A 26,510-nucleotide genomic window follows, 5' to 3' on the forward strand; every position below is an offset into this window, starting at 1 on the left:
CACACCGTCCCATCACACACGCCCGGGGTCAGACACAGAGTGAAGCTCCCTCCACACCGTCCCATCACACACTCCCGGGGTCAGACACAGAGTGAAGCTCCCTCCACACCGTCCCATCACACACTCCCGGGGTCAGACACAGAGTGAATCTCCCTCCACACTGTCCCATCACACACTCCCGGGGTCAGACACAGAGTGAATCTCCCTCCACACCGTCCCATCACACACTCAGGGTCAGACACAGAGTGAATCTCCCTCCACACCGTCCCATCACACACTCCCGGGGTCAGACACAGAGTGAATCTCCCTTCACACCGTCCCATCACACACTCCCGGGGTCAGACACAGAGTGAAACTCCCTCCACACTGTCCCATCACACACTCCCTCCACACCGTCCCATCACACACTCCCGGGGTCAGACACAGAGTGAAGCTCCCTCCACACCTTCCCATCACACACTCCCGGGGTCAGACACAGAGTGAATCTCCCTCCACACCGTCCCATCACACACTCCCGGGGTCAGACACAGAGTGAAACTCCCTCCCCAGCAACCCATCACCCACTCCCGGGGTCATACAAGGAGTGAATCTCCCTCTGCACCGTCACATCACACACTCCCGGGCTCAGACACAGAGTGAATCTCCCTCCACACCGTCCCATCACACACTCCCGGGGTCAGACACAGAGTGAAGCTCCCTCCACACCGTCCCATCACACACTCCCGGGGTCAGACACAGAGTGAAACTCCCTCCGCACCATCCCATCACACACTCCCGGTGTCAGACACAGAGTGAAGCTCCCTCCACACCATCCCATCACACACTCCCGGGGTCAGACACAGAGTGAAACTCCCTCCGCACCATCCCATCACACACTCCCGGGGTCAGACACAGAGTGAAGCTCCCTCCACACTGTCCCATCACACACTCCCGGGGTCAGACACAGAGTGAATCTCCCTCCACACTGTCCCATCACACACTCCCGGGGTCAGACACAGAGTGAATCTCCCTCCACACCATCCCACCACACACTCCCGGGGCATGGGTTAAGTATTGGATTAAGGATCTACACTACAGGAACACAGAGTTGTTGAACATTTCGAGAGGACTCGAATATAAAAGCAAGGATGTAATGTTGAGATTTTATAAAGCACTGGTGAGGCCTCATTGGGAGTTTTGTGAGCAGGTTTGGGCCCTTATCTGAGAAAGGATGTGCTGAAACTGAAGAGGGTTCAAAGGAGGTTCATGAAAATGATTCCAGAATTGAACGGCTTGTCATATGGAGAGCGTATGATGGCTCTGGGCCTGTACTCACTAGCATTCAGAAGAATGAGGGGTGACCTCATTGAAACCTATCGAACGGTGAAAGGCCTCGACAGAGTGGATGTGGAGAGGATATTTCCTGGGTGGGGGAGTCTAAGACCAGAGGGGACAGTCTTGGAATATAAGCATGTCCTTTCAGAATGGAGGTGAGGAGGAATTTCTTTAGCCAGAGAGTGGCGAACCTGTGGAATTCTTTGCCACAGGTAGCTGTGGAGCCCAAGTCTTTATGCAAATTTAAGGCTGAGGTTGACAGATTCTTGAGTAGTCAGGGCATGATGGGATATGTGGGAGAAGGCAGGAAATTGGGACTGAGAGGAAAAATGGCAGAGCAGACTCAATGGGCCAAATGGCCTAATTCTGCTGCTTTAGTCCTGATGAAGGGTCTCAGCCTGATATGTCGACTGCTTGCATTGTTTATTTTGCTCTCTTCCTGATTCAGAGCATTAAATCGTTAAATCTTACCTTATCTTTCAACTTCACTGGTGAAACAGTTTGATCTGAGTAAGGTAAAACATATGCATGAGTTTGCAATGATAAAGGACGTCCTAATTCACTTCCCAGCCACCCTCTGGGACCCTGATGTTCAGATCCAAGCGTTATTGCTCAAGGACAGGAATCAGTGGTTCTAGTCTTTGTGGAAAAGGTTCACAATAGCACATGGACAGCAGAGAATCTCCCTCCCCACTGTCCCACCACACTCCCTCCCCACTGTTCCATCACACTCCCTCTCCACTGTCCGATTACACTCCCCTCCCCACCGTCCCATCACATCCCCTCCCCACTGTCCCATTACAATCCCCTCCCACTGTCCCATCACATCCCCTCCCCACTGTCCCACCACACTCCCTCCCCACTGTTCCATCACACTCCCTCTCCACTGTCCGATTACACTCCCCTCCCCACCGTCCCATCACATCCCCTCCCCACTGTCCCATCACATCCCCTCCCCACTGTCCCATCACATCCCCTCCACACTGTCCCATCACATCCCCTCCACACTGTCCCATCACATCCCCTCCCCACCGTCCCATCACATCCCCTCCCCACCGTCCCATCACATCCCCTCCCCACTGTCCCATCACATCCCCTCCCCACTGTCCCATCACATCCCCTCCACACTGTCCCATCACATCCCCTCCCCACTGTCCCACCACACTCCCTCCCCACTGTTCCATCACACTCCCTCTCCACTGTCCGATTACACTCCCCTCCCCACCGTCCCATCACATCCCCTCCCCACTGTCCCATTACAATCCCCTCCCCACTGTCCCATCACATCCCCTCCACACTGTCCCATCACATCCCCTCCCCACTGTCCCATTACAATCCCCTCCCCACTGTCCCATCACATCCCCTCCACACTGTCCCATCACATCCCCTCCCCACCGTCCCATCACATCCCCTCCCCACTGTTCCATCACATCCCCTCCCCACTGTTCCATCACACTCCCTCCCCACTGTTCCATCACACTCCCTCTCCACTGTCCGATTACACTCCCCTCCCCACTGTCCCATCACATCCCCTCCCCACTGTACCATCACATCCCCTCCCCACTGTCCCATTACAATCCCCTCCCCACCGTCCCAATACAATCCCCTCCCCACTGTACCATCACATCCCCTCCCCACTGTCCCAATACAATCCCCTCCCCACTGTCCCATCACATCCCCTCCCCACTGTCCCAATACAATCCCCTCCCCACTGTACCATCACATCCCCTCCACACTGTCCCATTACAATCCCCTCCCCACCGTCCCATCACATCCCCTCCCCACTGTCCCAATACACTCCCCTCCCCACCGTCCCATCACATCCCCTCCCCACTGTCCCATTACAATCCCCTCCCACTGTCCCATCACATCCCCTCCACACTGTCCCATCACATCCCCTCCCCACCGTCCCATCACACAATCCTGGGGTCAGACAGAGAGTGATGCTCCCTCCACTCCATCTCCACTGGCTAAAGAAATTCACCGAATCTCCTTTCTAAAAGGACATCCCTCTGTTCAGAGACTGTGCCCTCTGGTCATAGACTTCCCCGCTCCAGGAAACATCCTCTCCACACCCACTGCATCGAGGCATTGCAATATTCGAAATCCCGGCATCATTCAGCCCTTGGCTTGTGCAGGAGTTTCAGATTTGCTTATTTACAATGTCATCAAAGCACACAGTGAAACGTGTCGTTTCTGTTTACAACCAACACGACCTGAGGATGTGCTGGGGGCAGCCCGCAAGTGATGCTACATAATACCGTGGCAGCATAGCATGCCCATGTCCATCAGAACGTAACAACAACAGAACCCCCTTTCCCTCTACCACCCACCCACGGTCACACTTAGCCCTCCAATCTCAGGGCAAGTTGCCTCTGGGCTTCCAACTCGCTAATTCCAGTGACCGATGGCCCCCACTACCCGCTGGTGAGAGATTGGGGTGGGGTGGGTCTGCGGGATCTCCTGAACCCTCCTCACCTGAATCCTTGGCTCTTTTCTTGGTCACCTGAGGAACACAGGAACAGAGGAGGTTAGTCATCCTGGGTGGGCCCAGAGGCAGCCGCTGGGGTGGGGGGCAGAACCCTCAACCTCCGGTTACACCCAGTGAACCCCAGCACACTGTCACCTCATCCCTCTTGTTCCACCAAACACCCCAGAGGCAGATCAGAGATCGGACAGAGGAACAGCACCTCTGGATATGAGCACCTATCAGAAAGAAGGCGAAGCAAATTGGTGGGTGGGGTGCGAGCAGGGAAACACACTCGGTGATTCAGGAACGGCTTCCTCGTCAAAGTCAAAGTAAATTCAGTCTCAAAATACGTATCCAGCATGTTGCCATTCACCACCCTGAGATTCATTTCCCTGCAGCATTCCACAGGAAAATCAGGAAATACAACAGGTTTTTATGGAAAAACTCTACAGAAACAAGGACTGACAACAACCCAATGTGCAAAAATAAATAAATCAATACATATATGGATGGATGGAAGAATTAATAAATAAGATATAGACAGACAGAGACAGATACAGATAGACAGACAGACATAGATAGTCAGTCAGATAGATAGATAGACAGATAGATAAATATCTAGAGAGACAAATAGATAGATATAATAGATATACAGATAGATCGATCGATAGATAGATTGATTTCCGGTCAAGATGACACCTGGGTACAATGCTCCTTCGGTTGACATCTCTGGATGGATTATGAAACAATATATTTCATTTATTTTATGTCTTTCACATTTGTTTTTCATTTTTAACTTTCATTTTCTGGAGTTGTTGGAGCCTGTGATTTACAGTCTGGAGATCGTTTCAGTCTCCGAAGGGATTCCGGGAGACAGAGGCAGCGTGCGGTAACCTTGCACTGATTAAAGTGATGAGGGAGGTTGAAACGCTGGCTGATTGCCTGCGGGATCGCTCTGCTGCCGGACAGAGGAGACTATCCTTTTGATCACTGGTGAGATCGCTCTGCGACAGAGAGGGAGACTGCCTTTTGATCACTGGTGAGATCGCTCTGCTACTGAGAGGGAGACTGCCTTTTGATCACTGGTGAGATCACTGCTGCAGAGAGGGGAGACTGCCTTTTGATCACTGGTGAGATCGCTCTGCTACGGAGAGGGGAGACTGCCTTTTTATCACTGGTGAGATCGTTCTGCTACGGAGAGGGGAGACTGCCTTTTTATCACTGGTGAGATCGTTCTGGTACTGAGAGGGGAGACTGCCTTTTGATCACTGGTGAGATCGCTCTGCTATGGAGAGGGGAGACTGCCTTTTGATCACTGGTGAGATTGTTCTGCTACGGAGAGGGAGACTGCATTTTGATCACTGGTGAGATCGCTCTGCTACGGAGAGGGGAGACTGCCTTTTGATCACTGGTGAGATCGTTCTGCTACAGAGAGGGGAGACTGCCTTTTGATCACTGGTGAGATTGCTCTGCTACGGAGATGGAGACTGCCTTTTGATCACTGGTGAGATCGTTCTGCTACAGAGAGGGAGAGATCCCTCTGCGACGGAAAGGGGAGAATGTCGCTGAGATTTTCTGCATTTTGGATGTGGACTCTTTTTCAGTCTTATGGGTTTTCTGATTTCTGTGTTTTTCGCCCAATCTTTCTAATTTTTTGTCTGCGGGGGAGGTGTTCTGGGGTCGAGGTGCCTTTTCTTTTTTTCTTTGTTTTTTTGTGCAGGGAGGGGGGTATTTGGGGGCTGACAATCGTGCCACCGTTCTGTTTTTTCTTGGTTTCATGGCTATCTGGAGAAGAAGACTTTCAGAGTTGTACCCTTTGATAAGAAATGGACCTTGGTACCTTTGATAGATATCCAGATAGATTGATGGACAAATAGACGGATAGATCAATAGATAAAGCTGAGAGCACAAATGGAATCAGTTTGGAGTTAACACGAGTAAACACTACCTTAGTATATTGCTCTCTTGTTGCACTATTTTTAATATATTGTTTTTGTAATGTTTAGTAATTTTTCCATGACTGCTGCCACAAAGCAACATATTTTACAACATGCACTCAATGGCCAATTATTTCAGGAGCCCGGTGTGGTCTTCTGTAGTCCATCCACTTCAAAGTTCAATGTGTTGTACATTCAGAGACGCTCTTCTGCACACCACTGTTGTAACGTGTGGTTATTTGAGTTACTGTCACCTTCCTGTCAGCTTGAACCAGTCTGGCCATTCTCCTCTGCCTTAACGAGACATTGGTATCCACAGGACTGCCACTCACTGGATTTTTTTTTTGTTTTTCACACCATTCTCTGTAAACTCTAGAGACTGTTGTGCATAAAAATTTCAGGAGTTCAGCAGTTTCTAAGATACTCAAACCACCCCATCTGGCACCAACAATCATTCCACGGTTAGAGTCACTCAGATCACGTCTTCCCCGTTCTAAGCAACACACACAAAATGCTAGACGAACTCAGCAGGTCATGCTGCATTTCTGGAAACAAACAATTAGTCACGATTTCGGGGGCAGAAGAGTTTTACCAGGACGCTGCCTGGTTTAGAGGGCAGGTGCTATCACGAGAGGCTGGACAAACTTGGGCTGTTTTCTCTGGAGCGGCAGAGGCTGAGGGGAGATCTGAGAGAGGTTTAAGAGATTATGAGAGACATAGATAGAGTAGGCAGACAGCATCTTTCTTCCAGGGTTGAAATGTCTAATACCAGAGGCCGTACGTTTAAGGTCATTTCAAAGGAGGTGTGAGAGACAGGATTTTCACACAGAGATTGGAGAGGCAGATACATAACCGTCATAACATGGATGTGGACATTGTGCAGACAGAAGGGATTGGTTTAGCTGGCCATTTGATGACTAATTTATTGGGTTCAGCACAACACTGTGGGCTGAAGGGCCTGTTCCTGTGCTGTACTGTTCTATGGCTTGGAGGCTGCAGACACTGAGGTCTGGAGCAAAACACAGACTGCTGGAGGAGCTCAGCAGGTCCCGTGGGGACGGGGTGTGGGAGGAGAGGGGTGTGGGAGGGGACGGGGGTGTGGGAGGAGACGGGGTGTGGGAGGGGACGGGGTGTGGGAGGAGAGGGGTGTGGGAGGAGACGGGGTGTGGGAGGGGACGGGGTGTGGGAGGGGACGGGGTGTGGGAGGAGACGGGGTGTGGGAGGGGACGGGGTGTGGGAGGGGACGGGGTGTGGGAGGAGACGGGGTGTGGGAGGGGACGGGGTGTGGGAGGGGACGGGGTGTGGGAGGAGAGGGGTGTGGGAGGAGACGGGGTGTGGGAGGGGACGGGGTGTGGGAGGGGACGGGGTGTGGGAGGAGACGGGGTGTGGGAGGAGAGGGATGTGGGAGGAGACGGGGTGTGGGAGGGGACGGGGTGTGGGAGGAGACGGGGTGTGGGAGGAGACGGGGTGTGGGAGGGGACGGGGTGTGGGAGGAGACGGGGTGTGGGAGGGGACGGGGTGTGGGAGGGGACGGGGTGTGGGAGGGGACGGGGTGTGGGAGGAGAGGGGTGGTTAATGTTTCAAGACTGGGATGGTGGGGAGGGGGGGAAGTGGGTGGAACAGAGAGGAAGGGAGACAGGTGAGACACAGGCTGGGTGTGGGGAGAGGCAATGACCAGGAGTAGGCGGGGGGACGGAGGGCAGTGGGGTAAGAAAGGTGACCAAGGTGAGTGAGACTGGGGGGGGGCAGATAACAATGGGGAAGGGATGCTGCAGGGGGATTTCCTGAAGTTCTGTGGGCCAATGGCAGATGAAAGCTGGTCTCATGTCTATATGATTCCAACAGTGAGAGAGTCTACGATCAGAGGCCAGAGCCTCAGAATACAAAGATGTCTCTTTAAAACAGAGATAAAGAGAATTTTCATCGGACAAAAGATGGTAAATCTGTGGAATTCATTGCCACAGGCAGCTGTGGAGGCCAAGTCACTGGGTATATTTAAAACAGAGGTTGATAAGATTCTTGACTGGTAAGGGTTTCAAAGGTTACAGGGAGAAGGCAGAGAATGGGGTTGAGAGGGATAATAAATCAGCCATGATGGGAATGATGGAGCAGAATTGATGTGGCAATTGGCCTAATTCTGCTCCGATGTCTTATGGACATACGCCCGCACTCTGTTCCCTGTTGGCCTGTCCAGCTGTTATCCAGACCGGCACACTCCCCCTACACTCTCAGCACTACGGACTCTGAACATCGACATCTCCTCGGTAGAGATCGTAAAGAGCACCAAATTTCTTGGTGTTCACCTGACAGAGAATCTCACCTGGTCCCTCAACACCAGCTCCATAGCAAAGAAAGCCCAGCAGCGTCTCTACTTTCTGCGAAGGCTGAGGAAAGTCCATCTCCCAACCCCCCCCCCCATCCTCATCACATTCTACAGGGGTTGTATTGAGAGTATCCTGAGCAACTGCATCACTGCCTGGTTCGGAAATTGCACCATCTCGGATCGCAAAACCCTGCAGTGGATAGTGAGGTCAGCTGAGAAGATCATCGGGGTCTCTCTTCCCGCCATCACAGACATTTACACTACACGCTGCATCCACAAAGCAAACAGCGTTATGAAGGACCCCACGCACCCCTCATACAAACTCTTCTCCCTCCTGCTGTCTGGGAAAAGGTACCACACCATTCGGGCTCTCACAACCAGACTATGGTCTCAGTTTCTTCCCCCAGGCTATCAGACTCCTCAATACCCAGAGTCTAGACTGACATCTACATCATTTATTATATTGAAACTTGTCCTCTACTGTGCCTATTGTCTTGTTTATTATTTATTTATTAATTATTGTACTGCCCTGCACTGTTTTGTGCACTTTATGTAGTCCTGTGTAGGTCTGTTGTCTAGTGTAGTTTTTGTGTTGTTTCATGTGGCACCATGGTCCTGGAGTTCCATTGTTTCATTTTTACTGTGTACTGTACCAGCAGTTTATGGTCGAAATGACAACAAAAAGCGACTTGTCTTGATTTGACATACGCCCGCACTCTGTTCCCTGTTCGCCTGTCCACCTGTTAACCAGACCGGCACATTCCCCCTACACTCTCAGCACTCATGTTCCATTAGAAGCATTGATGCTGCACCCACCAGTTCCCCTTTCCCCAGCGTGTGCACGACTTCATCAACAAACCTCACTGAAATGGGCTTGCCTATCATGGTTGGTGGAACACAATTACAGCGCCGGTGACCTGGGTTCAATTCTGCCACTGCCTGTGAGGAGTTTGTACGTTCAGGTGCTTTCCTCCTGGGGCTCTGGTTTCCTCCCACGTTTCAAAGGCATACGGGACAGTAGGTAAATTGGTCACATGGTCGCAGGCTCAGTGGGATGGAGGGCCTGTTACTGCCCAAACATCAAACAAACCATTGGGACTCTGTGTGGCAAAGTGTGACTCACCGTGTCCCTGCACTGGGGACCAGTGTGGCACAGTGTGTCTCTGTACTCTGGGATTCAGTGAGGTTTCCATGTGTCCCTGCACTGGTTCCCCGTGTGGATCTGTTGCCGCTGGGTCACAGTGTAAATCAGTATCGCACCAGATGCCAGTGTGGATCAGCTTGACGCTGTGTGCCAGTGAGGGTTGATGTTCAACCCAGTGCCAGTGGGGATCAGCAGGGAATCCAGTGCTGGTGCGGATCCCAGTGCTTCGGAGCACAGGGCCTGGGCAGAGGAAAGGTGAACTGGCTGTTGTCAGTTGCTGTGTTGTTGGGGCTTCAGTAGGAGACATATGGACTCCAGCTCACCTGAAAATACTCCGGGATGATCATCTTCGATCTTGGGCCTTTTTTATTTCTCTTTCTCTTCTTTCCTTGGAGAAGCAACTTATTCTTATAAATATTCAAGAACAGCAGCTGGTTTAATTCATTCTAAACAAAAATGCAAAAGCACATCTTAGAAAGCTGCCCCACTCTAATAACACATGCAATGGGGGGAGAACTGACCTGGCTGACCCTTATTTTGAGACGCCGATACCCCACCCCAGGGGAATGTTCATCCTCACACCCATCCCTCCAAACAATCTGAATGTTTCAAGAAGGTGGCATCCATCACGAAGGACCCTCACATCAGGAACATGCCCTCTTCTCATTACTACCATCAGGGAGGGGCTTCAGGAGCGTGAGTTACCGCATGCAACAATTCTACCCTGCTGTCACCATGAACACTGAATCAGTACCGCCCCTCCCACAGTGTGACCCTCCCTCAGTAAAGACCCTCACAGTGTGATCCTCCCTCAGTACCGCCCCACCCTCAGTGTGACCCACCCACAGTGTGACCCTCCCTTGGTACCGCCCCCTCCCACAGTGTGACCCTCCCTCAGTACCACCCCTCCCACAGTGTGACCCTCCCTCAGTATCAACCCTCTCTCTCTCTCTAAAGTTCTCGGAATGGACCTCTGTGTCCCGTTAAGGCAGTGCCCACGATGAGGGAGCTGGTGGGGTCATCCCTCACTGAAAGTATCACTGTGCCCGGGGTTGTCCTGGCCCCTCCAGAGACATTACCGAGTTTAATGGGAAGGCCGCCTGTTGTTGGGTCAGTGGCTTGTTTGCAGTCAAGAATCTGTCAATTTTCAGACCTACCAAAGGGCAAGACGAAAACAAACTCAGCTTCTGATTAGCTTCAGCATTAACGATTAGCTTTATTGTCACATGTACATTGAAGCATCGCTTGTGTCAAATGAAAACGGCGAGGAACGTGCTGGGGGCAGGCCTCAAGTATCGCCACAATTCCAGCACCAACGCAGCACCCACAACTCACTAACCGTAACCCGTATGTCTTCAGAACGTGGGAGGACACTGGAGTACCCGGAGGAAACACACCTGGTCACGTTACAAAACTCTACAGAAAGTGGTGGGGATCGAACCCCTGCATCTGAATGAGAATAGGACATCCCTAAACACAGAGATGAGGAGGGATTTCTTTATGGGGAGGCAAATCTGTGGAATTCATTGCCACAGACAGCTGTGGAGCCCAAGTCATTGGGTCAATTTAAACTGGAGTTGGACAGGTTCTTGATTAGTAAGAATATCAAAGGTTACAGGGATACGGCAGGAGAAGAGGTTGAGAGGGATAACAAATCAATCACGATGGAATGGCAGGGAAGAAATGATGGGCTGAGTGGCCTAATTCTGCTCCTGTGTGCAGGGCAGTCCTACCTCTTCTGATCACCTCAGTGTTGTCAGCCAAGTTAGCCTCGGTGCACGGCTGCAGCCTGTTGATCGCCACGACCGCTCGGCTGATGTGAAGCTGCTTTCTCAGGTTTTCTGATAGCCTGCTCTCTGTCAAGGAGACGTCAGGGCTGGGCAGCTGCCACATTCCCAGGGCGGGGTGGGGTGGGGGTAGAGCAGACACAAATCCACATCATTCAATGGTTTACATACAATTAAATAATCACAAGTTGACAGGGTGGAGAAGGTGGTTTATGGTACACTGCCCTTCGAACTTCAAAATAAATTTATTATCGAAGTACTTTACATATATGTTGCCGTATAAAACCCCGAGATTCATTTCCCTGTGGGCATTCACAGTAGAATAAGGTGGATGATCTTGTTGCATCATTACAGATTGCCAGGTATGATGTTGTGGCATCACTGAATCATGGCTGAAGGATGGTTGTAGTTGGGAGCTGAATGCCAAGGTTACACATTATATCGGAGGGATAGGAAGATAGGCAAAGGGGAGGTGTGGCTCTACTGGTAAAGAATGGCATCAAATCAGTAGAAAGATGTGAGATAGGATCGGAAGATCCTTGTGAGTTGAGTTAAGAAACTGCAAGGGTAAAAGGCAGTTATCTACAGGCCTCCCAACAGTGGCTGGGAAGTAGACCACAGATTACAACAGGGAATAGAGAAGGCATGTCAAAAGGGCAATATTATGGTAGTCATGGAAGATTTTAACATGTAGATCAATTCAGAAAATTTGGTTGGTAATGGATCTCGAGAGTGAGTTGAATGCCTATGAGATGGCTTTTTAGAGCAGTTTGTCATTGAGCCTACTAGGGGATCAGCTATACTGGATTTGGTGTTATATAATGAACTGGAGGGGATTATGTGATGAATTGGAGGCGATCAGGGAGCTTAAGGTAAAAGAACCCTCAGGAACCTGTGATCACAATATGATTTGAGTTCAACTTGAAATTTGATAGGGAGAAAGTAAAGTCTGATGTAGTCAGGGAACTTACAATGGTCTGAGAGAGGAGTTGGCCAAAGTAAATTGGAAGGAGATGCTGGCAGGGATGTCAGCAGAGCAGCAATGGTGTGAGTTTTTGAAAAATGAGGAAGGTGCAGGACATGTGTATTCCAAAAATGAAGAAATACTCAAATGGTAAAATAGTACAACCATGGCAGACAAGGGTAGTCAAAGCTATTGTAAAAGCAAAAGAAAGGACATACAACAAAGCAAAAATTAGTGAGAAGATAGAGGATGGGAAGTTTTTAAAAATCTGCAGAAGGCAACTAAAATAATCATCAGAAGGGAAAAGATGAAATTTGAAAACAAGCTAGCAAATAATATGAAAGTGGATAGTACAAGCTTTATCAAGTATATAAAAAATAAAGAGAGATGAGAGTGGACATAGGACTGCTAGAAATTGAGGCAGGAGAAATAATAACAGGGGGCAAGGAGATGGCTGATGAACTAAATGAGTATCTTACATCAGTCTTCACTGTGGAAGACACTAACAGTGTGCCTGATATTGTAGTGTGTGAAGGAAGAGAAGTGGGTGCAGTTACTGTTACGAGAGAGAAGGAGCTCAAAAAGCTGAAAGACCTAAAAGTACATAAGTCACCTGGACCAGAGGAACTGCACCCTAGGGTTCTGAAGGAGGTAGTGTTAGAGATTGTGGTGGCATTAGTTATGATCTTTCAAAAATCATTGGACTCTGGAATGGTGCCAGAGGACTGGAAAACTGCAAATGTCACTCCACTCTTTAAGAACGGAGGAAGGCAGCAGAAAGGAAATTATGGACCAGTTAGCCTGACCTCAGTGGTTGGGACGATGTTAGAGACAAATGTTAAGGACAAGGTGATGGAGTACTTGGTAATTTGTGGAATCTGTTGTCACGTTCAGCTGTGGAGGCCAGGTCACTGGGTGTATTTAAGGCAGAGTTTGATCGTTTCTTGATTGGATGTGGCATCAAAGGTTACAGGGAGAAGGCTGGGAAATGGGGTTGAGAAGGAGAAAAAAAAAGGATCAGCCATGATTGAATGGCAGAGCAGACTCGATGGGCTAAATGGCCTAATTCTCCTATGTCTTATGGTCTTATAAGGGAATGCATTAGAAGCAATGAAAAGCAAATATAGAAATGATAGATAAACAGACAGTGAGATAGACAGACAGAGAAATAGATAAACAGACAGAGAGATAGACAGATGGATAGACAGAAAGGATAGATAGATAGACAGATAGACATCAATAGATAGATTGACAGAAAGGATAGAAAGATAGATAGATAAACAGAAAGACGATAGATGGACTGAAGACAGATAGGTAGATCAGAGAGATAGATAGATATACAGACAGAGTAAATAGACAGATGGACAGATAGATAGATGGATAGACAGATGAATGGACGGGTAGATTAACAGATAGAATAGATAGATAGAGAGACAATAGTACTAATAAATAAACACAAAAAATTCCACAGATCCTAGAAATCCTGAGCAACACACACAAAATGCTGGAGGAACTCAGCAGACCAGGCAGCATCTATGGAAAAGAATAAACAGCTGACTTTTTGGAATACTGTGTTCAGTTTTGGAATATTGTATTTGGTTTTAGAGTATTGTGTTCAGCTTTAGTTCCCCTTTCGTAAGACGAACGTTGTTAAACTAGAAAGGACTTGCACAGACATCTGTGTAAGGACCTGAGTTATAGGGAAAGGTTGGACAGTCTAGGATTGTAGACTTCAGGAGAGGGAAACCAGAGATCTATCGGTCAGTCCTCATCGGAGAGGGTCAGCAACTTTAAATTCCTGGATATTGCGATCTCAGAGACCCTGTCCTGAACCCAACATACAAATGTATTTGCAAAGAAAGCACAACAGCACCTCCACTTCCTCAGGAGTCTGCGGAGGTTCGGCATGTCACCAGAAACCTCAGCAAACTTCTAGAGATGTGTGGTGGAAAGTGTGCTGGCTGGCTGCGTTACAGCCTGGTGTGGGAACACCAATGCCTTTGAGTGGAAAATCCTACAAAAGGTAGTGGATTCAGCCTGGTACCTCACAGCTAAAGTCCTCCCACCCATTGAACACATCTACATGAAACGTTGCCATAGGAAAGCAGCATCCATCATCAGAGACTCTCACCACCCAGACCATGCTCTCTCCTCACTGCTGCCATCAGGTAGAAGGTACAGGAGCCTCAGGACTCGCACCACCAGGTTCAGGAACAGTTACTACCCCTCAACCATCAGGCTCTTGAACAAAAGGGGATAAGTACTCTCATTCTATTTCTGGAGTTTCCATGGCCGATGGTCTCACTTCATGGACTCTTTCTCCTGTAGTTTCATGCTCTCGTTATTTATTGCTATTTGCACAGTTTGTGCTCAACAGATTTGCCGAGTATGCGCTGGGAAAAGAATCTCAGGGTTGTATGTGGTGACGTGTGTGGAATAGGTGTTACTTTGAACTTTTGAACTTGAACCTTTCAGTACATTATTCAGCAGAGTCTAGGAGACTGAGAGCTGACTATGTAAAGGTGAGTGAAATCACGAGGGGCAGAAACAGTGTGAATGTGCACAGTCCTTTTATCCACAGGGACGGGGAATCGAGAATCAGAGGGCACAGGTTTAAACTGAGAGGGGAAGAGTTTTTTTAGGAATCTGCAAGCTCTTTTACAGTGTTGGAATCTAAGGAGAAATATGCAACATATATCCGATTAAGAGAAGACTAGACATAGTCTTCTAGTCAGAGTAGAAATAGTGAATAGTGAATCTGCAGCTCACCCTAGGGCAAGGTTCAGCACCTGCTCAGCCCCTGATCAGGGTCATGAGAAGCCATGGGAGCAGGTGGTGGACGGTCGTATGAGCAGCTGGTGCCAATCACAAGCCCTGGTTATGCGACAACTGACACCAGGCAGACAATCTCTGAAGAGTATTGATAATGGTTGGGGTCACCCATCTTGTAAAGACACTGCCCAGAAGAAGGCAATGGCAAACCAGTTCTGTTGAAAAATCTGCCCAGAATAATCACGGTCATGGAAAGACCACGATCGCCCACGTCATACGACAGGACACATGATGACCGAATAATTTCAAGGTGGGGGGGGATGTTTAATGGAGATTTGTAGACAATTTGCTTACAGAGAGGCTGGTGGCTGCCTGGAACAGGTTAGCAGGGATGGGGGCAGAGTCAGATACAACAACAGTTTTTACGAGGTCACTAGGCAGACACACAAACGGTAAGGAATGGGGGAATAGTGACCATCTGTGGGCGAAGGGACATTGTGCTGAGCATAAACAAGATGGGCTGAAGGGCCGCTTCCTGCTTCCTGTTGCAACGAGCCTGTGCAATGGCACTCTTGCCCGGGGTACCTTGAGCAGTGCGTGCACGGGGGGCGTTTCCCCTGCACTCAGTTCAATCTCACTGATGGCAGACAACAAACTCATCGAAGGACTTGGGGGCAAGATCATCGACAGCAAACCCTCTGAAGTACTCTCCTGCACAGATTCATCATATTCCACACTCGATTCAGACTCTAGAGAGAGGTAAACAACGTGATCAGGAGAAGATACCACTGTCCATGATTGTTTATAAATGCCAATATGTTGTACAGAACCACAGGGTGAGCAGCAGGTCCACAAGGCAGCAAGAAATATTACACAGGCAAATTTGTATTATTATCCAACACTCCCAGAAAAGAGACAGTACAGAGTGAAGCTCCCTCCACACTGTCCCATCACACACTCCCGGGGTCAGACACAGAGTGAATCTCCCTCCACACTGTCCCATCACACACTCCCAGGGTCAGACACAGAGTGAATCTCCCTCCGCACTGTCCCATCACACACTCCCAGGGTCAGACACAGAGTGAATCTCTCTCCACACCGTCCCATCACACACTCCCAGGGTCAGACACAGAGTGAATCTCTCTCCACACCGTCCCATCACACACTCCCGGGGTCAGACACAGAGTGAATCTCCCTCCACACCATCCCATCACACACTCCCAGGGTCAGACACAGAGTGAATCTCCCTCCACACCATCCCATCACACACTCCCAGGGTCAGACACAGAGTGAATCTCCCTCCACACTGTCCCATCACACACTCCCGGGGTCAGACACAGAGTGAATCTCCCTCCACACCGTCCCATCACACACTCCCTGCACACCGTCCCATCACACACTCCCGGGGTCAGACACAGAGTGAATCTCCCTCCACACCGTCCCATCACACACTCCCAGGGTCAGACACAGAGTGAATCTCTCTCCACACCGTCCCATCACACACTCCCGGGGTCAGACACAGAGTGAATCTCTCTCCACACCGTCCCATCACACACTCCCGGGGTCAGACACAGAGTGAAGCTCCCTCCACACCATCCCATCACACACTCCCAGGGTCAGACACAGAGTGAATCTCCCTCCACACCATCCCATCACACACTCCCAGGGTCAGACACAGAGTGAATCTCCCTCCACACTGTCCCATCACACACTCCCGGGGTCAGACACAGAGTGAATCTCCCTCCACACCGTCCCATCACACACTCCCTGCACACCGTCCCATCACACACTCCCGGGGTCAGACACAGAGTGAATCTCCCTCCACACCGTCCCATCACACACTCCCGGGGTCAGACACAGAGTGAATCTCTCTCCACACCGTCCCATCACACACTCCCGGGGTCAGACACAGAGTGAAGCTCCCTCCACACCGTCCCATCTCACACTCCCTCCACACCATCCCATCACACACTCCCGGGGTCAGACACAGAGTGAATCTCCCTCCGCACCGTCCCATCACACACTCCCAGGGTCAGACACAGAGTGAATCTCCCTCCGCACTGTCCCATCACACACTCCACATGCTGGAACATTACAAGTGTGATGTCCAGAGCAGGCAGAGGAGCCTCTACACCAGTCAATGATGGGGTAACTCTGTGAGATTGTGAACCCAGCTCTCCTGACCGTCACTGTAACGTGCAAGGGAGGACCGCACGTTTACCTTTCTCATCCACCTGTGTCTGTAGGACGTCCGGGCTCTCTTGATCCACAGTCTGCAGTGAACTGACGGGGGAACCTTCTGGGGTCAAGCCGACTGTCTGATTATCGCTTATGATCTGAATTGCAACGAGGTTAACCTTTAGTAGAGTTCATGCTGTTAATTTAGTCTCTTGTCAGTAAGGAGTTTGCAGTTTCACCCCATAACCACATGGGTATCCAAGTTCAAAGTAAATTTATTGCCAACGTACATACTATGTCTGTCACTATATACTACCCTGAGAATTGTCTTGCAGACATTCCGACAAAAATAACTACAATGGAATTTATAAAAAATGATAACTAATAAAGACTGATAAAGAACCAACAAAAGAAGACAATACCCGCAAATTGTGGTGAGTGTGAAGTTATTCACACCAGTTCAGGAGCTGATGGTTGACGGGTATCCGGGCATTCCAAAGGTACATGGGTTAGGGTCCGTAAGACCTGGACGTGCTATGTTTGCACCAGAAGCGTGGTGACACTTACAGGATGCCCCTGCACATCCTCAGACTGTTGGTTGTTAACACAAATGACACATTTCACTGGATGCTTCAATGTACATGTGACAAATAGAAACATAGAAATCGACAGCACATTACAGGCCCTTCGGCCCACAATGCTGTGCCGACCATGTAACCTACTCTAGAAACTGCCTAGAATTTCCCTGCTTCATAGCCCTCTATTTTTCTAAGCTCTGTGTACCTATTTGAGAGTCTCTTAAAAAGACCCTATCGTATCAGCCTCTATCACTTTCATCTGCAACGTATTCCACACACCCACCACTCCCTGTGTGAAAAACTCACATCCAACATCTCCCATCTTCCAACACCTACTTCCAAAACTATGCCCTCTCATGTTAGCCATTTCAGCCCTGGGAAAAAGCCTCTGGCTATCCACATGATCAATGCCCCTCATCATCTTATACACCTCTGTCAGGTCACCTCTCATCCTCCATCTCTCCAAGGAGAAAAGGCCGAGTTCACTCAACCTATTCTCATAAGGCATGCTCCCCAATCCAGGCAACATCCTTGTAAATCTCCTCTGCACTCTCTCCATAGTATCCATATCCTTCCTGTAGTGACGTGACCAGAACTGAATACAATAATAAAGCTCATCTTTAAAATATTTTGAGAATTCAGGTGTAAATGTACACTATAATTAACCCTTAATAGTGTGGATATGCAGACGAGTCCAAATCCATAGCTCCAGGAAGGTTTTTACACAGGTAGACAGGGAGATTAGGAAGGTATATCCCACAGTGTGACCCTCCCTCAGTACCACCCCTCCACAGTCTGACCCTCCCTCGGTACCGCCCCTCCCACAGTGTGACCCCCTCCCTCAGTACAGCCCCTCCCACAGTGTGACCCTCTCTCAGTACCGCCCCTCCCACAGTGTGACCCCCTCTGTCAGTGTGACCCCCTCCCTCAGTACCACCCCTCCACAGTCTGACCCTCCCTCGGCACCGCCCCTCCCACAGTGTGAACCCCTCCCTCAGTGTGACCCTCCCTCGGTACCACCCCCCCACAGTGACCCTCCCTCGGTAACACCCCTCCCACAGTGTGACCCTCCCTCGGTACCCGCCCCTCCCACAGTGTGACCCTCCCTCGGTACCACCCTCCCACAGTGTGAACCTCCCTCGGTAACACCCCTCCCACAGTGTGACCCTCCCTCGGTACCCGCCCCTCCCACAGTGTGACCCTCCCTCGGTAACACCCCCCCCACAGTGTGACCCTCCCTCGGTAGATTACTGAGGCACAGACGGTAATATGGATTCTGGTCACGCAGTTTGTTTTGTGAAGTTTGTTCTGTGCCTGAGGCAAATCCTCTGCAGCTGAGATCTGTGTCAGCAGCTGCCACAGGTCGGACTTACAGAATGCTCTGTACTTGCAGTCTTTTCCTCTTCTGCACTTGAGCGGATCTCTGAGGCGGTGCTGGCCTTCCTCTCAGCCAGCAGCGGCACTCTATCCTGGAAGGGTGCCTGAAAGATCAAGCCAGGCCACGGGTCAGCAAGTAACCAACTGCTTCTCTCTACACCTTAACCGTCCAATAACGGACCCATGACACCTCGTCACTATGCAGGAAGGCACAACAGTGTCTACACCTTCTGAGGAGATGGAGACATGCAAGGTTCCCCACCCCCAATCTAATCAGTTTCTACAGCAGCGCCATCGACTGTCCTCTGGCCGCATCATCGTGTGGTACGGAGGCTGCGAGGCCCGACAGAGGACAGTAAAATCCGCCAAGGAGATCACCGGGGGTCTCCACCCCCCCCCCTCTATTTTTGACATTTACCAGGAGCAGTGTAGATGAAGCCTTGCTGAGGATCCCTGCTACCCGTCCCATAATATCTTTGACCCACTACTGTCAGGACCTTCACTGCTGCCCAAAACACCAGCGGCATAATGGGCTGTTAGTACTACCATCAGGAAGGAGGTACAGGGGCATCAGGGCCAGGACTGCCAGATAGGGTAACAGCTTCATCCCCCAGGGGTGAGACTAGTGAACACTCTGCCATCACTGAGGTCTGGTCACTAGGACAGGGAGCTGTTTACCTGTGCTGCACACGACATGCATTTGGAATTACATTTGATTTATGGTAATATTTTGGTTTATGTATTGTGCATGATACATGTTTTGTGGGTGAATCGTGGTCCAGTGGAACATTGTTTTGTTTGTTGTATATGTGTACAGTCAGATGACAGCAGACTTGAACTTGAAGGCATGACCTATTCAGCCTTGTAGAGAAAGGTTGAATCGGTTTGGACTTTATTCCCTGGAGCGTAGGGGATCGATGGGAGATTTATCAGAGGTATACAACATTATGAAGGGTACAGGTACGATAAATTCAAAAACACTTTTTCCACTGGAGTTGGATGAGATTAGAACTCCATGTCAGGGGTGAAAGGTGAAATTTATAAGGGGAACCTCCACAGGTCAGACACAGAGTGAATCTCCCTCCACACCGTCCCATCACACACTCCCGGGGTCAGACACAGAGTGAATCTCCCTCCACACCGTCCCATCACACTCCTGGGGTCTGACACAGAGTGAATCTCCCTCCACACCGTCCCATCACACACTCCCGGGGTCAGACACAAAGTGAAACTCCCTCCACACTGTCCCATCACACACTCCCGGGGTCAGACACAGAGTGAATTTCCCTCCACACCGTCCCATCACACACTCCCGGGGTCAGACACAGATTGAAACTCCCCCACACCATCCCATAACACACTCCCAGGGTCAGATAGAGTGAAACTCCCTCCACACTGTCCCATCACACACTCCCAGGGTCAAACACAGAGTGAATTTCCCTCCACACCGTCCCATCACACACTCCCGGGGTCAGACACAGATTGAAACTCCCCCCACACCATCCCATAACACACTCCCAGGGTCAGATAGAGTGAAACTCCCTCCACACTGTCCCATCACACACTCCCAGGGTCAAACACAGAGTGAATCTCCCTCCACACCGTCCCATCACACACTCCCAGGGTCAGACACAGAGTGAAGCTCCCTCCCCACTGTCCCATCACACACTCCCGGGGTCAGACACAGAGTGAATCTCCCCTCCCCACTGTCCCATCACACACTCCCCAGTGGAGGGGTATTGTGGGTTAGTGACTGCATATCACTCCATCGCACACTTCAAGCAGATGACGTGAGGCGAGACCCACCTCGTCCCTCCCTCAGTGTCATTTATGTAAGTCAACTCTCCGTCCTTTGTGCGACTCCTGCCACAATGATGAACTCTTTTCTGTGGGCTGGCATTAATTTGTGAAACACATTCCCAGCTTGCAACAGAACCGAGATGGAACAGTCTTAGTATCCGTGGGTTTAGAGGCTGGCAGATAAACTATAAAGTCTCGGGGCATTGCAACGTACCAAATAGGAATCCATGTCCAACTGAACCTCTGTCTCCTGTTGATCAACCCACACGTCCTCATATTTAATGTTTGGGTCCTCGTAAATATCTGATTCTGGAGCTGAAGGAACAGGCAGGGAACAGGTCAGTGGTCACCGGAGCCTCTCTGACTTAGTCCATACTCCAAAGATAAAAACAAGCTCCAGCATTTTGATGTGATATTCTGTATTTTCCAGCGTCTGCTTGTGTAAAAATTAGCTTCATTTGTCATATGCACATGGAATCGTATCAGGAAATGTGTCATTTGCACTAAAGACCAACACAGTCTGAAGAAGTGCCGCGGGGGCAGCCCACAAGCGTCACCACACTTCCAGCACCAACACAGCATTCCTAACCCTCACGCCTTTGGACTGTGGGAGGAAACCGGAGCACCCGGAGGAAACCAGCATGGTCATGGGGAGAACGTGCAAACTCCTTACAGACAGCAGTGGGAATTCATTTACTTATTTGTTGTCCATCGAGCCACACTGCCCAGCAACCCCTATTTAACCCTTATCTAATCACGGGACAGTTTACGATGGCGATTTATCTTACCAACTGGTACATCTCTGGACTGTGGGAGGAAACCGGAGCACCCGGAGGAAACCCACATGGACACAGGGAGAACATACAAACTCCATACAGGCAGCAGCTGGAATTGAACCCCTTCAATGATTGCTGGCACTATAAAGCGTTGTGCTGTCGTACTGTCCTCCGGACCAGATCCAACACCAGGAATCTGTGACTGAGAGGAATATCTACCTCCTCCTGGTCCTTCCTGCTTCACTCAACACTTAAAAATTCCCGGTTGAGATTCCTGTGCACCCCACCTCGTCTTTTGCAACAGAGACTCTCCCTAATGGATAGAAGGACAGTTGCTGAGGTGGGAGGTAGGGTGAGGTTCAAATCGAGAAACCTACAGCAGAAGCTCACCACTAATAAATCCGGCTGGAAAATCAGGCAGAATGTCATCCCGGGGGCGAGGAGAAGAGGGAACCTTGTGGAACAACTTTCACAGACAGTTGAATAAGACCAAGAAAGTTAGCCCACATGGAATATGGACAGGTGAATGCACCCTTCCCGTGACAGTAACCCTCAGACGTGCCAAAGTCCATGGCATCTCCAGTGGTAACCATGATGATTGGGTGATTAACATTATTGATGTGCTTAGTAGTGAGGCCTTTGTCAAAGTCCCTCAAATTTCAAGGAAATTATAATGTCAAAGTTAGTGCAGTATATGTCACCATATTCACCCGGAGATTCATTTTTTGCAGGCATTCACTGTAGAACAAAGAAATACAACAGAATCATGAAAAACTACACACAGAGACTGACAACCAACCAATGAGAAAAAGACAAGCCGAACAAATACAAATAAAATAAATAGATAGATAACGAGAACGTGAGCTATAAAGAGTCCTTGAGAAACACCAATGCCCATGAACAAAAAATCCTACTAAGAGTAGTGGACACAGTCCAGTCCATCACGGGTAAATCCCTCCCCACCAATGAGCACATCTGCATGGAGTGTTGTCACAGGAAAGCAGCGTCCATCATCAGGGACCCCCACCACCCAGGACATGCTCTCTTCTTGCTGCTGCCATCAGGAAGGAGGTACAGGTGTCTCAGGACCCACACCACCAGGTTCAGGAACAATCACTACCCCTCAACCATCAGACTCCTGAACCAGAGATAATAACTTCACTCACCCCTTCACTGAACTGTTACCACAAGCTATGGACTCACTTTCAAGGACTCTTCGTCTCAGATTCTCGATATTTATTGCTTATTTATTCATTATTATTTCATTCTTTTCCATCTGTATTTGCACAGTTCGTTGTCTTTTGCACACTGGTTGTTTGTCCATCTTGTTGGGAGTAGTCTTTCATTGATTCTATTATGTTTCTTGGACTTACTGTGAATGCCTGCAAGAAAATGAATCTCAGACCGTATACGCTGTTAATATATGTAGCTTGATAATAAACTTAATTTTGAACTTTGAAAGTGCATCTGTAGGTTGTGGAATTAGTTCAATGTTGTGGTGAGTGAAGTTATCCACCGTGCTTCAGGAGCCTGATGGGCGAGGGGCAATAACTGTTCCTGAACCTGGTGGTGTGGGACTGAAGCTCCTGTACCTCCTGCCCAATGGCAGCAGTGAGGAGAGATTCTGACCTGGACGGTGGGTCTGGGTGACAGATGCTGCTTTCCTGTGACAGCAGGGAAGGGCTCTACCTGGCAATGTGGAGACTTGGCAGCAGAGGTTCACCAGGAAGCTGCCTGGATTCGAGAGTGTGTGCTACATGGAGAGCTTTAAAGGGATATGGGCCAAACACAGGCAAACGGGACCAGCTTAGTTAGGCACAGATGAGCTGAGCCAAAGGATCTGTTTCCACACTGCAGAGCTCTATGAACCACGGCTTTCGGACTCGTGCACCCACACTAGAAGCTTGGAGGGATGGAGATGCATCTCTACCAATGCAGGTGTGAGGTGCTTCTTCCCTCCGCGAGCCTGCAGGTCACCCTTGGGTGAGGTGTAGCACCTGCTCAGTCCCCAATCAGGGTCACGTGAAGCCACGGGAGCAGGTGGTGGATGGTCGTATGAGCAACCGGTGCATATCACAAGTCCTGGTTATGGGACCACTGACACCAGGCAGACAATCTCTGAAGGGTATTGATAATGGTTGAGGTTACCCGTCTTGTGAAGACACTGCCCAGAAGAAGACAATTGCAAACCGCTTCTGTAGGAAGATTTCCCAAGAGCAATCATTGTCATGGAAAGACCATGATCACCCACATCCTACAACATGGCACGAATGAACCCACATTAAATCAACCCTTCACCCCAGCCACCACTATCTGCACTGCTCTGAATGTGGACGAGTGATTAAGGACATCCTGGGATGCTGAGCTGTCCCAGGTCAGTGGACATCCTGGGATGCTGGGCTGTCCCAGGTCAGTGGACATCCTGGGATGCTGGGCTGTCCCAGGTCAGTGGACATCCTGGGATGCTGGGCTGTCCCAGGTCAGTGGACATCCTGGGATGCTGGGCTGTCCCAGGTCAGTGGACATCCTGGGATGCTGGGCTGTCCCAGGTCAGTGGACATCCTGGGATGCCGAGCTGTCCCAGGTCAGTGGACATCCTGGGATGCTGGGCTGTCCCAGGTCAGTGGACATCCTGGGATGCCGGGTTGTCCCAGGTCAGTGGACATCCTGGGATGCTGGGCTGTCCCAGGTCAGTGGACATCGTGGGATGCTGGGCTGTCCCAGGTCAGTGGACATCCTGGGATGCCGGGTTGTCCCAGGTCAGTGGACATCGTGGGATGCTGGGCTGTCCCAGGTCAGTGGACATCCTGGGATGCCGGGTTGTCCCAGGTCAGTGGACATCCTGGGATGCTGGGCTGTCCCAGGTCAGTGGACATCCTGGGATGCTGGGCTGTCCCAGGTCAGTGGACATCCTGGGATGCTGAGCTGTCCCAGGTCAGTGGACATCTTGGGATGCTGGGCTGTCCCAGGTCAGTGGACATCTTGGGATGCTGGGCTGTCCCAGGTCAGTGGACATCCTGGGATGCCGGGTTGTCCCAGGTCAGTGGACATCCTGGGATGCTGGGCTGTCCCAGGTCAGTGGACATCCTGGGATGCTGGGCTGTCCCAGGTCAGTGGACATCCTGGGATGCCGGGTTGTCCCAGGTCAGTGGACATCTTGGGATGCCGGGTTGTCCCAGGTCAGTGGACATCCTGGGATGCTGGGTTGACCCAGGTCAGTGGACATCCTGGGATGCTGGGTTGTCCCAGGTCAGTGGACATCCTGGGATGCTGAACTGTCCCAGGTCAGTGGACATCTTGGGATGCCGGGTTGTCCCAGGTCAGTGGACATCCTGGGATGCTGGGCTGTCCCAGGTCAGTGGACATCCTGGGATGCTGGGCTGTCCCAGGTCAGTGGACATCCTGGGATGCTGGGCTGTCCCAGGTCAGTGGACATCCTGGGGTGCCGGGTTGTCCCAGGTCAGTGGACATCCTGGGATGCTGAACTGTCCCAGGTCAGTGGACATCCTGGGATGCTGAGCTGTCCCAGGTCAGTGTGTTTGGATGTCCCTGAGAGGAGGACAGGAGGAGTCATGAAGGCCAGTTACATATCCTTAGGATATGTTAGTTGTTAACACACACGACACAATTTGACGTATGTTTCAATGTACACGATAAATAACTCTGAATCTGAATCTTTTTCTGTAGCCGGTTCCAGGTCTCATCTCCCCCCACCCCTTTCTCTACACCACAGTTCATCAATCAAGCCTTCCTACAGTACGGCTACACCCTCCAGTCGGTTGACGAGATGCTACACACCTTTAGATGAAATGACGGATGTGGTCTCTGTGAGGTCAAGAAGCATCTTCTGGTGAGGGATGAGGAAGAGGTGGTTCTTGAAGCCCATCAGTATATCAGCCTGGTTGTTCAGGAAGATGGCGTAGGTAAGGGTGTGATCCAGGACAACCTCAGTCAGCAGATACCCTTGAACATCCCAGATCTTCAGCACTTCCTCTCCACTGCAACATCAACCAAGGGACAGCCCGGGTTAACACAGCAACAGCAAAAGCACTGGAATCTGTTCCCCCCACAACACTCATCAGTCCAACAAGCAGCGAGCATTGCTAACATCAGACTTGGATCACTACTCAATACTCGTAACTTTATATCTGAAAATTAATGTAGAAATGTTTGACCAGCTGTAAAAGGTTGAGTAAACTAGGGACTTTCTCTTTAGAGTGATAGAGGATGAGAAGTGACTTGATAGAGGGGAATAATATGATAAGATGCAAATATCGAGTGGACAGCCAGAAACTTTTCCTGAGGACAGAAATGGCTAATACAAGAGGGCATAATTTTAAGGTAATTAGAGGGAAGCACAGGGTGACGTCAGAGGTAGTTTGTTTTTTTTTATATACACAGAGCGGTGGGTACATGGAGCACTCTGCCAGGGATGGTGGTAGAGGCAAACACATTAGCGAAAATATTTAAGAGACTCTTAGCAGGCAACATGTGAATCAGCTGTCATACCTATCAAGCATATTTGTGATCCCTAAGTTGGTTAAAACTCATTGCCACCATCAGGGAGGAGGTACAGGAGCCTGAAGACACACACTCAGCGATTCAGGAACAGCTTCTTCCCCTCTGCCATCAGATTTCTGAATGGACATTGAACCCATGAACACTGTAATGTATGGATCTATTTCAGAGCAATCTCTCCCTCTCCATACACCAGTTACAACCATCTTCCGCTTGCGTGCTTTTATTGAAACAAAATGTAGTTGTGCACAGACAACAAATTGGCGACAAGTATGAACCTAAATGTCAGAGAATAGCACCAGCTGCACTGACAGTTACGGGACAAAGCAACAAGAGTTAAATAGCATGAGAAATCCAAAGGACTTGTGAATAATAGTGAGACGGGCTAAATTTAAAGTGAAAATAACGTGGTGATGGCTTCATTTGGAAAAGTTGATGAACTTGATAGTGCGAATGAAGGCTGGGAGTTGTATATTGAGAGGGTTCAAATGTATTGCAACTTGAACAATGTGGAGGAGCATAAGAAAGTGCCAGCACTTCTTAGCTTAATGGGCCCGAGTACATAACGGTCT

The 26,510-nt window shown here is 50.0% G+C and overlaps 1 protein-coding gene across 1 annotated transcript in view; it reads right to left on the reverse strand.

The window, feature by feature from the left end:
* The window catches only part of LOC140741695 (uncharacterized), a 92,873-nt gene that overhangs the window by 9,743 nt on the left and 56,620 nt on the right, over positions 1–26,510 (reverse strand). The window contains exons 16-25 of the mRNA XM_073071982.1: positions 25,219–25,418; positions 20,859–20,959; positions 18,841–18,948; positions 16,933–17,047; positions 15,297–15,460; positions 10,922–11,072; positions 10,268–10,341; positions 9,512–9,634; positions 3,793–3,820; positions 1,786–1,820 (exon numbers count right to left, since the gene is read on the reverse strand). Coding sequence (XP_072928083.1) covers positions 1,786–1,820; positions 3,793–3,820; positions 9,512–9,634; positions 10,268–10,341; positions 10,922–11,072; positions 15,297–15,460; positions 16,933–17,047; positions 18,841–18,948; positions 20,859–20,959; positions 25,219–25,418 — 1,099 coding nt within the window. The remainder of the gene's footprint in view (positions 1–1,785; positions 1,821–3,792; positions 3,821–9,511; positions 9,635–10,267; positions 10,342–10,921; positions 11,073–15,296; positions 15,461–16,932; positions 17,048–18,840; positions 18,949–20,858; positions 20,960–25,218; positions 25,419–26,510) is intronic.

This window comes from Hemitrygon akajei, chromosome 19, assembly GCF_048418815.1.
Source record: "Hemitrygon akajei chromosome 19, sHemAka1.3, whole genome shotgun sequence".
Taxonomy (NCBI): domain Eukaryota; kingdom Metazoa; phylum Chordata; class Chondrichthyes; order Myliobatiformes; family Dasyatidae; genus Hemitrygon; species Hemitrygon akajei.